This window comes from Aedes albopictus, chromosome 2 (genome assembly GCF_035046485.1).
Source record: "Aedes albopictus strain Foshan chromosome 2, AalbF5, whole genome shotgun sequence".
Classification (NCBI taxonomy): domain Eukaryota; kingdom Metazoa; phylum Arthropoda; class Insecta; order Diptera; family Culicidae; genus Aedes; species Aedes albopictus.
The window spans coordinates 428,137,395-428,150,745 of NC_085137.1; the positions used below are offsets into that span (position 1 = coordinate 428,137,395).

The following is a 13,351-nucleotide window of genomic DNA, read 5'->3' on the forward strand; positions in this document are numbered from 1 at the left end:
ATTACGTTGCGAAAAGTCTTACTTTTCGATCGGTGAAAGTGCAGTGAAAAGGCCTACTTTTCCACATTTGAAGAACAGTGCCGAAAAGTACTACTTTTCGGCACTCTTAAGTGTGCTGAAAAGAAGTACTTTTCGGCACTGTTGTTTGAATGGCCAAATTGATGACTCTTTGACACTATTTTCCACTGTAAATTAGATGAGTCTGCCGAAATTCCATTCCTTTTATGCTCAGACACGTCCTGCAGTTCATTTATGGTGTATTTCCTTGTAAAACTTGAAAGCAAAACGCCAGACCGAACTGGCCGGAAGCTGGAAAATTTGTGACAGTCATCACGGTCGGTCTTTGTCTGTCGGCCTACTAAAACGCCTACTTGATCAGATTACAAGCTAATGCACGAGGAAGCCCGCTTGCATGTTTTCTCATAATATGTTTGGCTAGCAATAAAGGTGGTAATCGATAGGTGTTTTTCGTAATTACAAAAAAATTTGTATGCAACTCGTTGCAAAACTCGATTTTTTCAGCACTCGTTGTATTTATCCAACTCGGCAAGCCTCGTTGGATAAATGTACAACTCGTGCTGAAAAAATCATCATTTTGCAACTTGTTGCATAAATAACTATTCTCTTACAGTTCCTCACGGAATGCTGTGAACATAGAAAATCTCGAATGATGTAGTTTTGATTGCAAAGCTAGTTATGTTGTAATATTAATGATCAAATATTTGTACAGTCTCAATGACACAATAATAACTGAACTTGTGCTACAACAAAACATGTTATTGAAATATAATTGAAAGAAAATATGCCAAGAGCACGATCATAACAAAATAAGATTGCCCAACAGAACATGTTATGGAACGGTGATGAATTAATAAGTTAATAATAACAAACCGAGATATAAGAACAGGTTTTGTGATTCCATTGTTATTATTTTGATATTTTCTTCTGCTCGGGTTATTAGAAGCAGGAAGAATTAGCTAGTGGCTGGATTACCAGATAACACTGTAGAACTGCAACTTATAAATAAACAACCTTTTCTTAAAATAAAAAAAAAAATCTGGATGTACATATCAGTTTGTTCACCAGCAAGTGTTATTTGAAAAAAAAACAGCCTCGAAGAAGGAAAATCTCCTACGGAGTGAGCAGGGAGATCGCCAATAAATAACATAACAGTGCATCTCGAAAGAACAGCTCTTGATTTAAAAAAGAATAATGACATTAAGGTCAGCAGCCTAGCTACCAAAAAACTCACTGAAGTAACCAGTTTGATCGTCAGCTACAATTTTCAACAGTGTAACTTGGAAGAATCGCCTATTATCGAAAGAAGGTCAAACATTCTATAAAGTTGTCAATTTCCTCGCCGCAAATTGCACAACACATGAACAGCCTTTGATAAAAATAAGGTAAATTATGAAGCATTTAGCAATTCGTTCGCGAAACAACAACGTTACTGGATAGAACAGTCTGATTTTAAAGAAGAAAAAATCTCTTATGTTGGTAGCAATATAAGCGCTTGAAAGTTCAATTTATGTGAAAATGATGGCTTGTTGGTCATTCGGCCTTATGTCCTTTGGCCTGACTTACAGATTTCTTAAGAACAGCCTACGAATTATATAAAGCAAGTTTTTGTTTTGTTTTTATTTATGTGTATCTTAACAAACCGCTAATTCTACACTTAAAGAAAGCAAATATTTTTTTTCAAGAAAAGTATCAGATTTAGCATCAGTTAATACAATCGCAGAGCTAAGCTGATTATGATTGTGCATGAATCGGTGATGGAGCTAGTAAAGTTTACCAGAGAAAATTTGCAAAATATTGAATTCCGCGAAAAATCATTCTGGAAAATGGTATTCGGCGAAATGGTTCATTCCGCGAAATGATACACCGCGAAAAAAAATTCCGCGAAATGGTTTTCGTTGAAACGGTATACAACCGCGAATGAACCCTTGGATCAAATATAATAAATTAAGAATATATCCAACTTTTGCTCTGAGCAGGCGAACGCATTTTACCGACATGGTATGGCTCGCGGTCGAACTAGTTTTGTGCGCCAGAGCTGCAGGTAACTATTTATGATTGAAAAAACAAGAGATAAACATTTTGAACTTCAGATGTCATTTGATTAGTGCCACAAGGTTTCACGTTCGAGTGGGTGATTCTGTGGATGGAACCATTGAAGTCAGTAACGATGGGTTGACTTTACGCCGCTACTCTATGGTGGGATGACCCAGGGAGAACGGAGTTTTCTCAACCCAAAAAAGTTAAAATATCCCACAAATATTCACTGAAAGGACGGCAAAGCTTTAGCGGGTTTTACCGTATTTTTACACATTTGTTCGGCTTTTTTGGGATAATTCGGCTTGGACTAGTGTCGCCCCAAGTCTGATCTAGATCAAGCACGGCAACGCAATAACAACCCAACCCAAGTAACCACGGTGCTGAAGCCTTATTGCGTGCAGATATACGGTGTATTTAGAGCAATCATTACTTTACATGCAAACTTAAGGTTGATTTAAAGTGGAAGTGGGCAATTATAGAATCATATTAAGATTATACTGGTATAATCTTAGATCAGTCGCATAATTGCCATTTCCACTTTAAATCAACCTTAAGTGTTCATGTAAAGTAATGATTGCTCTAAATACACCTTATATCTGCATGCAATAAGGCTTCAGTACCGTGGTTACTTGGGAAGTTTCACAGGACATTTTTCATCAAGTTGTACGTGGATGGCCAGTTATTTTTGTCATTTTCCAATGCGTCCAAACTGTAACACAACCAGAACAAGTTTCATACATAGCGAAAACCCACAAATGATTCTAAAACATCCCAATCAAATCCCGCTATGGCCCTACTCCAGATTTGGAATGTGGAGTCAGTTTATTTTCCTGTTGATAATGCGACGCAGTTGTTTTAGTTTTCTTCCTAGGGAGTTTCATGGGGTCTTAATAGGGATACAAAGGTGTTTCAGGAAGTTTCAGGTGGTTTCTGATGCATTCATGGCAGTTTCATGAGGGTTCCCAGAGATTTCAGGAAACCCTTGGACTGTCCCATAAATGCTCTGAAACCACGTGGAACGACCCTGACACTTTCTAAAATCCCTTAAACTGGAACGCCCCTGCAACGCTCCTACAACCCCTGAAATAAACTGGAACGCTCTTGGCGAACTTTGATACGCCCTTGGACTCCTCAGAACCATCAAAACTCTCGTGAAATCTCCTAGAAAGCACATGAGAACAAACCTGGAAAATAATCGAATCAGCTTAAGAACAAGCTGGTTGGAATCCTGAGATGGCCGCCACAATCGCCGATTTTTACAATCGTAGTTCTCGATTAGCGAAGTTGGATTTTTCTCTCCAAATCCGTGTGTCGGACCTAACTTCGGAAGTAGTGCGCTGTATAGTAAACCTGGTAACCGACGTACGGATTTGGATTTTCGCTAGTCGAATATTCCGGGTTTCAACTGCACGGAAAATAAATATCGTTCATCAGGGATTCTAAGACGTTTGTGCTTAGGGCACTGCATTGCTTTGATTTGGTATGGAATTTTGACGTTTCCTGGCCTTGAAGTTTACAAAATTTCTGTAAGAGTGAAATAGAAGGAAAGAATTCCATGCAGTACCGTATGGAAATGAGAAACACGAAAACAAACACGTCCCTCCGCGGTAATGCCTATGTACTTCTTCTTCTTTCTTTTTCTGGCCAACTAGCACCGTTAGGTGCCAGTTGTGTTTTAAGTCAGCTGGGTCTAGGAGCTAAGCCACCACACCTGGGACCCTACATATCAAACTCATCAACACATGAGCCGGGACCTACGGCTTTACTTCCTATCCGAGGGAAGGCGTGATCACGGATTTTATGTCCCGTCGTTCGGCGTCGACGGGAATTGAACCCTGACCGACTGGGGTGAGAGGCAACCACGCTTATCACTACACCACCGACGCCGACAATGCTTATGTACTTCGATCCAGGCCCGGATTTAAGGGGGGGGGGGGCAATGGGTGCAAGTGCCCCGGGCCCCCCGGTTAGGGGGGCCCCAAAGAATCCCGAAGTATTATATACTTTGCATTCTATAACGAACGAAAATGCACTTTGAGGGACGTTAATCTGGATTTTTGCTTGGGACACGCAAAAACGGCTACTCTCAAAAATGTGTTCGGCCTGCACATTTTTAGTAAACATCCATGCCGCACATGACTGTGTTGGAAACACACATTTTTTTTAAATTGCTCGTACGCTCACATGAGTATGTATTTTGCAATAATTTCGACATGGCAACCTCACTGGGTTTATAAACCACCTTCAAATACCGAAAAATATTGATATTTTGCAAAAATGTGAGCGTGCGAGCAATTTTAAAAAATGTGTGTTTCCAACACAGTCCCTGTGCGGCATGGGTGTTACTCAAAAATGACAGTTTTTATTTTAGAGAGGAATAAATTGAAATCCAAAATTTCATACTTTTATACAGTATTCAACAGTTAGGTAGGTATTACAATGATCTTTTATTATATTTTTTCACGCTATTTTCTCTGAAAATTCTTCAAAATCTAATAATTTTTTTGACAATGAATACGTCTGTTTATCATACGATTATATTAGGTAAAACAACTGCATCAGTTCACCGAAGACAAATATTTAGGTGATTTCTGGAGATGTTTGAGAAGCTGGGGAAGTTTTAGGAATCTAATGTTCAAACGCATCTCGAAACAGCGGTTGCAGTTTACATATTTTGAGCTTTACCAAAGTTTTTGAGTTTTATTTCTACCTCCATGAGTCAAGCATTGTAATCCTAAGTAAAATTGCTCCATGTTTTATTATTCTAGGTTTCAACGCAAAGGTCTAAAAATTGCATAAATTATATAAACTTGGATGAAGGTTCAAAACATATGTACTGCCTTCTGAACAAAAGCCATTTACGCTGAAATTCCGAAGTTTTTTTTAGCATTTTACCCAAAATATCACAATAAATGCATTGCGTAAGGTGCACGTTTTAGGGCATTACAAGTTTTCTGTTTTGGCCTGAATATTTCAACATAAAAAAAATGAACAAAACAATTGGGTGATGTAATTTTTCTTACTAACTCGCCGAAAAACAGTGAAAAATTAAAAAAAAACAAAAACATACAAAAAAAAAGTCTGAGAATAAAATTCGAAAAAAATGTATTTATTTTTATTTTGGTTTTGGGGCCCACTCTGGCCCCGGGCCCCCCGAAGTCTAAATCCGGCACTGCTTCAATCGCCTTACGGAGTGATCTGTACAATAAATTGAAACAAAACAAAAAAGAAACTGGTTCTCACACAAATCACACGTAGGATTGAACTCACGACCTTCTTGGTCACCAAGCGGACTAGCTTCCACTGTACCAGAGCGCCTTGCATGCTGATGTTGTGCCAATATTGAAACAGTTCATGCCCAAAGCTGTACAGCAGCTCGGTTACAGAAGTTCGGTAAAATATTTCCATCACCGATCTATTTGGGATTATTTACACAGATTTCCTGTAGATTTCACGGTTCCTACTGTTTCTTATATCTTGGATAAATGAAAAAAAAATATGTAGATAGCGTATCAAACAAAACCGTTCAAGTGTGTGTAAGGACCGTGTGTCGCAATTCTTATCGATTCCTCCAGAGAGTCCGCCATGGAATTCTTTTAAGTTTCCAACCAGGGCTCATTTTGTAATTCCTCCCAAAATCTTCTAGGGATTTATCCTACAATATCTCCTGAAATACTTTTCGATATTGTTACTCAGAACTTCCAGGGATTCCTTCATGTATTCATATAAAGAGCCCTATATAAGGATTCATTGAGGAATTCTTCGCACCAGTGGCGTCGCGTAACCTCACTTTTTACCTGTGCACCGACCCTAAAACTTGCAATTGCAGGGGATTTATGATCGAAATCGAAATACAAATGAGTGAAAGCAGTTATTCTCGTCATTTTACAATTATTACAAGCAAATTTGTTCAAAAAATTCAAGAATTTATACTTGGTGCACAGGTAAAAAGTGAGGTTACGCGACGCCACTGCTTCGCACTATTCATTCAGATATTTCTTCCGGTATTCCCAAAGGGGCTTGTTCAGGAATTCCTTCAGGAATCTTTTAGGAATTTCTCCCGGGATACTTTCATTGTTTTTGTTTTAGAAATTTCTCCAGGATTTACATCAGCGATTCCATTTGGAATTCATTTTGGGATTTTATTAGAAAATTCTCCCGAAATTCCAATATTCGGACTATTCGTTTTTGGGACCATCAGTTTGTTCAATGTTGTTTGTTTAAACTAAATTTTAATGTGAAATATGTTGAGTGCTTCTCTGTGTCAGGTAGATCATTCCTTTCCTGAAAGATTCTGCAGCCATAGGTAATCCTTGCGCTGATGATGGGTACACTTGTATCATCATCATCATCATCATCATCATCAATTCTCCCGAGATTCCGTCTCGATCTATCCCGGGATTCTTATAATGATTTTTTGTTGACTTTTTTCCTAAGGATTCTTTCTAAGCTTTCTCACAGATTTTTTTAGAATTTTATCCGGAATTCATTCTTTGATTCCTTCCGGGATTGCTTCCAGAATTCTTTCAGAGATTCCTCTAGAGATTTTGTGAGTTGTTTCTTCTAAAATTTCTCTGGGGATTTCTTAATTGATTTATACCGAGATTATTTTATTAAGGATTTTTTCAGGGATTCCTCCCAAGATTTCTCTCGGCATTCCTTCAATAATGCCTTCAGAGATGTCTCTTCGGATTCCTTCGGGGATCCTTCCAGGATACTTTCAAGGATACTTTCTGGATTCTTCTAGCAATTTATGCCGTGATTCTTTCTGACATATATATAATTCCTTCAGGAATTCCACCAGATTTCTTTTTTCAGAGTTTTCTGCCGGGATTCCTCCTTGAATTTCTTCAGGTGAATTCTTTCAGGGATTCATCCAGTGCTGCCTTGCAGGATTTATCCTGGGATTCCGTCTGAGATTCCTCATGATTTCTTCAGGAATTCTTTTCCGTATTTCTTTAGTGATTTTCCTCCGATTTTTTTTCTGAGATTGAATTCTTCTATGTAGTTTTCCCAAGATTTTTACAAAAAATACTTCATGTGTGGAAGAAGGTAACTCTTCAATAGGGTGACGAGCCATATATTAGGCTTGAGAAAATATGCTACAAAAGGGCAGAGCACTGTCACCAGCGGCGTCATGGTCGCGATTTTTTCCGCAGTCAAGTTCGCAGATTGTGAACAATCCTCGGCACCCACTTTACGTAATTTAGTACTTGGGGGTTTTCGGCCTTGTAAATAGTCTCCGGTGCAGTCAAAACGACATATATTTTCGATGCCCGACGTTACGATGGACTATGCCATCTTTCTCAAGGGTTAGAAATATCGTTCTTCGTCTGGTGGTATGAATTGCACATGAATTATAGTCAAATTTGGAGTAGTGAGCCACCATACAAAACTTTCCAGTTTTTCCTGACAAAAATAGAAATTGATGAAGCCCGTCCAAAATTTGACTATAATTCATGTGCAATTCATACCACCAGACGAAGAACGATATTTCTAACGCTTGAGAAAGATGGCATAGTCCATCGTAACGTCGGGCATCGAAAATATATGTCGTTTTGACTGCACCGGAGACTATTTACAAGGCCGAAAACCCCCAAGTACAAAATTACCAGTCGATACCATCCACAAGGTTTACGTAATTTATGTTTAGTCATTTACTGTCAGAGCTGTGTAAGACACTGAATATAATTTACACAAAAGGCAATTTACTCGGAAAAAAAATACACGGTTATGAATATTATTATGGGTATCGGACCGAACGCACAAAATTTGATCGTTTTCTTTGGTGCATTGAGGTCTTGAAATTAGTCTATGTTGTCACTAAATAATAAATAAATTTAAAAATAATTTAATTAAATTTTATAGATTCTCATTTACGAAAAGATTCTGAACGGATCTGTAATCGAACCCTAACCAGCATCTTCCTGCTGGATGAAAAGTGTGAATTTAAACTACGTAATAGTAGAACAGTCAGAGAAGTAAAACAATTGTCAAAGACAGAGACATTTTTGAGTAAGGCGTGATGTCTTCTAGCAGTCCTTTTGCAATTACTGTTGCGTATACTAGGACTATAGTCATGACATCTCGATCGCTCGTATACAGTTGTATTGTATCTATGCAAATCTGAATATAACGATGACGCAAAAGTTGTTCTGAAATGAAACTTGAAAAAATCAGCAAATGTTGAGGACCGTTGAATATTTTTTTGTAACTTCGATAGGCATCCATTTTTTTCGTGAAATTATGTTCAATCTACTAGAACCTATCAAAACTATGCGGCCACATCAGATTGGGAGATTCATATGGCCGTGCCAGTCAGTAATAACCGCTTACTCGATTAAATTCTCCGGAAAATATAAGAACAGATGTTTGTTGGTGAGCTCGTTCCATAATAAAAGTAACATTAATAAATAAATATAATAAACCCAATATTACAATAATTTCACTCAACAATAGTTAAAAAGTGTCAAAAAGTTAAAATGCACTGCACGGGTTACTTTTTGACTAACATTTATAAACCAGTCCTATTTGGACCACAGCATTCAACTTAACGGAACTAGGCCCAGTTGACCACATTTTACCCTTGCGATATTTCACAAAACCAAGCAGAACCACAAAGTTCAATCCTCTTTGAGTTTGTTGTTTGTTTGGCTCACGCCGACGTGCCGTATTCTCCATAAAGGCCGAGCGTTTATACCAACCAAAACCGAGACGCGTCGCGTTGTTTAATGTTGATGTTAGACTCTGTATTCGCCATTACTGGGCTTCCCCTTGGGTGAGGCCATCCGACGGTTGTGAACGTTATATTGTGGATTTACCGACTACTTGTATTCTACCGGTCGCTTCAGTATGACCTCCAAAGTAGCCGTTTTATAAAAAGAGTAACTTAAAAATAATTTTAAACATTTTTATTGTATGCGCTATTCCTCGTTACCACTAGCTACTCAGCGACATTCATTTTTGGACAATCAAGTTGATTTTTATATGAAAACAGCTACTTTGTAACGGCTACTTAAGTAACCGGTAGAATACAAGTAGCCGGTAAATCCACAATACCTAAACGTATGCTTGAACCTTTTCTGCATGTTTTGCATTTTTGTGGACGTTTTTTCTTTGTTTGCGTAGACATAGGTGGGTATAAACCGTTTTGCTGACGTTGGTTGCTTTGCTGGCTCGGACATGAACTGTTATTGTTGGACTGCGTGCACTGTAGGTACTTGTAGGTGGAACTTGTTTGCTATTATGATTCTTGCGGCCACTATCACTCACCCATATAGGTGACAAAAGGTCATTCCATAGCTGTTTTTCATTGGTTTTAGGACTGAGGTTAAAGTCGAAGGTCGTTCTTATATCGATATAACAACATCTTTAAGGACTTAGGGGCTTTAAGTTAGGGCATGACTCTAGGGTTATACGGGTCTTCAATACGCAATAATTTGTATGACAAAGAGACATCGTTAGGGTCCAGTCGAAGAACCAGCTGTCATTATGACAAATTCCCGTATGATAACTGCAAAATTTATTGGCCTTTTTATCAGCTTTTTCTTGTCAGAGTTCTTGCAGTCATCGAACGATTACTGTAGCCCCATCAAAACAGCATTTCCTATACCGTTTTCATGGTTCAGTCTAGTCACATCAAAACAGGCATTACTTTCAATTTACAACCGTGTTTACACACAACCGGCTGTTGCAGACGTTGCAATCAGTAGCAGCAACTGAGAGAGACTGTCGAGTGATTGTTTTCACACCAACCGTATTATCCGGCCATTAATCAACGGTAACTGCTGCACAATCTTCCGCTCCGTTATCGAAATCCTCACGTACGAAGGTATCACCTTCCTCCTATGGATATGTCTGGATCTTCGCTCCAGTCCACCACCTCTGAATTGTTTACTACTTTTACGTACGTCATATGCTGTTGTGGACCACCATCAACACTCAGATATCGCATATTGCAAGCGATGATGGTATAAGACAGGGTCATAAATCATGATTTTTGTCCACTCATTGGATTGAACGCTTGCAAGATTTTTACTGAGTGCAAATTTCGACTGGGAATATCTAGGGAGCTGTTGCCGGCCATTTCTTATCACAATCAAGTTATCTAAAGGTTGCAATAATGATACAATTTCCGATATAGTAATGTGAAACGAGCTCACCAATTTCACATTCATGATTACATTGATCTCAACACTAGGCGGTACAAGTTGTTTCTTGGTAAGACGTTAGATAAACTTTCAAACGTCATCTTTGGAGATTTTAGTATCCATCATTCAATTCAAACTAGGTACAGGTATTTGACACGATTAAGATTACAAAAAAACTAAACCTTAAGACAAATTCCAAAGGAAAACATTTCCCACCTTGGCCGGCTTCGGTTCGTCGTAGTCGTACTCCACCAGATGCATGCTGCTACCACGGCTGCTACTTAGCAACGTCGGTGTCGGCGACTGCGGTGACATTGGATGCGGCATGATGCTCTCTATCTCTCTTGCTATGTTCTTGTCAACTTGTCGACTCAGCGCCTACTATACGGATTCCAGCGGCGCGGCGATATGCACAGGCTTTCACTGCACATCACCTCACCTGCACAGTTTTTCTTCTCTTTTTTCCACCGACTTTCGAACGGGAAGTCACGTTTTCGTGACAACTGAACGTTTAGCTAAGCTGCGTTAATGACCGCCACTGACTTCCACTGCGGCAAGGATTTGCCTTTTCACTTAATCTTCTGTTTGCGTGATTTGACTTTGCTTCGATCAAACCGGACACTGAACTGGATCTTTGACCGTCGTCGTTACTGCATCCAATTAGCTAATTAATCGCAAACGTAACCCGACCAAATCACACGACCATTTCACCGGTTAAGGTAGCTTTGAACTTGACGTGACTTGGCGATATCAATTCAAAATATTTCCTCTTCGCTCCACTTGTATCGCTGTGACCATTAGAGGCCGTGATTTTTCATATCTTTTCACTTCATTCACCTTTCACAACATTCCCGAAAATCATTTCAAGTAATTTTCACCTCACACTTATCGCCAATTTGAGCTTCATCACTTTCTCGAAACTTTCGCACCTCTGGTCGGTTTTCTTGAAATTCTCTTCTACACCAAAATGCGCCTCTCCACAACGGCAATCAGCTAAGCGATTTAAACGCAATTATTTTGCATACATATGCACAATACAATCTCGCACAGTTAACCACCCAACACACTGCTCAGCATGAGCACTTTGACCACATCAAATGAGCACTCGACGAGTAACACCCCAAAAAAAACTCAATCAATCATTTATCATTACATTTTGCTCGCATTCTCTTTTGCGGCAATCCTTCGCCGATTACATCGAACACGTTTCATACACGCAAAGCTTAATTTGTACCACTACTGACTGCACCGAAATTCATCGCTCTTTCCGTACAAACCGCGTAACCACTATCCGGTCCAATAAATAAAATTTATTATCCAAATGGACCCAAATTTCTCGATATCACATTTTTGCTTCGGCTGCGATAATCACTCCGATGATGACATTGTCACGCGCGTCGTTTCCCAAAACAACCGGCGATACGCAAAGGTGTGCACAATACACCTTCTCCCAATGACGAGGACGTCGACGACAACAACAACCACAACAAAAACAGCGAAACACTTTTCGATCGAATCGGAGGAAAAAAAATCGTATCTCGACGCTATAATAACAACACGGCACGACGACGACGACGTCCGAGTGTATCCGTACGCTCCGGACGACGGCTCACGAGCGAATGACGAGAGATTGGTTTGGTTCGTCGCCGTGAATGCATTCGGGGCTCGGCTCGCGATCACATGCGAGAGAGTTGGATTAGAGCGCAGGAAGACAAGCAAGAGAATCTTGTTTCGTTACCGGTCGGTGAGAGAAGCGGGCATCAACTGCATCGGCGGGCGAAATTCATTGATGAATTCTGAGTGAGAATGAGTTTATCATATGATTGATGTAATTTAAATTTCGAAGAATGCTTGGCGAATAGATGAGATTCGATGAGAAAGATCTTGTGTGTTTGAAGCTGAAGTTCATACAATGCGAGACGTGAAATAACACTGTTGTTCAAGAAGAGCAGCTAGTGAGTTTTACGAGGCATGTGTTCTATAAGATATATATCATGTAATCAGTACCAAAGTACCAAATAACAAACTTATTTCATTATATTAAAATAAATAGGTTATAGGCGACAAACGAGAATAGAAATAGAATAGAAGTGGCAATGCAAAATGTACTAGGGGGCATTGATTCAAATGTACAATTCAACCTCTAGGGTAACCAATATAATTTAGACCCCCCATATATTTTGAACCCCCACCGTATTACCAAGATTTTCTCAAATTTAAAGATCATCAATATTTATAGAATCATTCGCAAGATTAGATTAATCTCCACAAGAAGCAATCATTTGCTTACCGAAAATATGATTGTCTTAAATTAAATTTAGTCAATTTCGTCATCCACGCGGGTGTCGCAAAATGTTTTCGAAAAAGGAAAGTGGTGTTGAGTTGTACGCATCGAATTCTTAAAATTCTGGTGGTCAGCCTTTGTCAAACAAGTGATTAGGATGTGATTTAGCATATTCAAGTAGCAGTTTCTTCAAAAATAATGTCAAACGGGTTTAAATACCGAGTGTCCAAAATATATACTTAAGAGGGTCGCAACACCCTCTGAACCTGCTTGAGTACGACTAAAATTCAAACTAATGTCTTCTAGGGGTCCAAAATGCAACCTTTACCCTATTTTGGTAGAGTCATTTTAGGTAACATTACCTCAATGGTATTTTACTGTATTCAGATCAGTTGGTGGACTTTAGGAAAATTTACGATAAAATTTTGAGAAGCATCCATGGTCTTTAAAATTCAATGGTTTCCAAGAACTCACTTGAGTAGGTCTTTGGATCTTCAAACATAACACTAGTTTACAGCATTTTTGAACTCGGTAAGCTGATGATCATTTTTGGTGTAGAATCATGCCCTGAGTTCAAAAACGTGAATGGAAAAAAATACAATAAAGCGGATTTTTTTTCGACTTTCCATACAAGGTGATGATTTGACATCGATTATTGTTCTGCTTTTAAGCAAAGTCGCTTCACACATCTCATTCTCCGTAATAAATGCTCCGATTGAGCTGAGTTTTTTACTGTAACTCGCCTACATATGAAATGTTAAATAAACGTTGTGAAATAATTTTTAGATTGTTTTTTTTTCTCCTTGAAAAAAATACATTTTGCTAAAATTTAAGGAGATTGTCCCAAAAACTCACCAAT

General features: G+C 38.9%; 1 protein-coding gene across 1 annotated transcript in view; it reads right to left on the reverse strand.

Moving 5' to 3' along the window:
* LOC109426568 (breast cancer anti-estrogen resistance protein 1) overlaps positions 1-11,813 on the reverse strand; it is a 291,334-nt gene extending 279,521 nt beyond the window's left edge. The window contains exon 1 of the mRNA XM_019702100.3: positions 10,425-11,813. Coding sequence (XP_019557645.2) covers positions 10,425-10,535 — 111 coding nt within the window. The 5' untranslated portion in view covers positions 10,536-11,813. The remainder of the gene's footprint in view (positions 1-10,424) is intronic.
* Between the last annotated feature and the right edge of the window lie 1,538 nt (positions 11,814-13,351).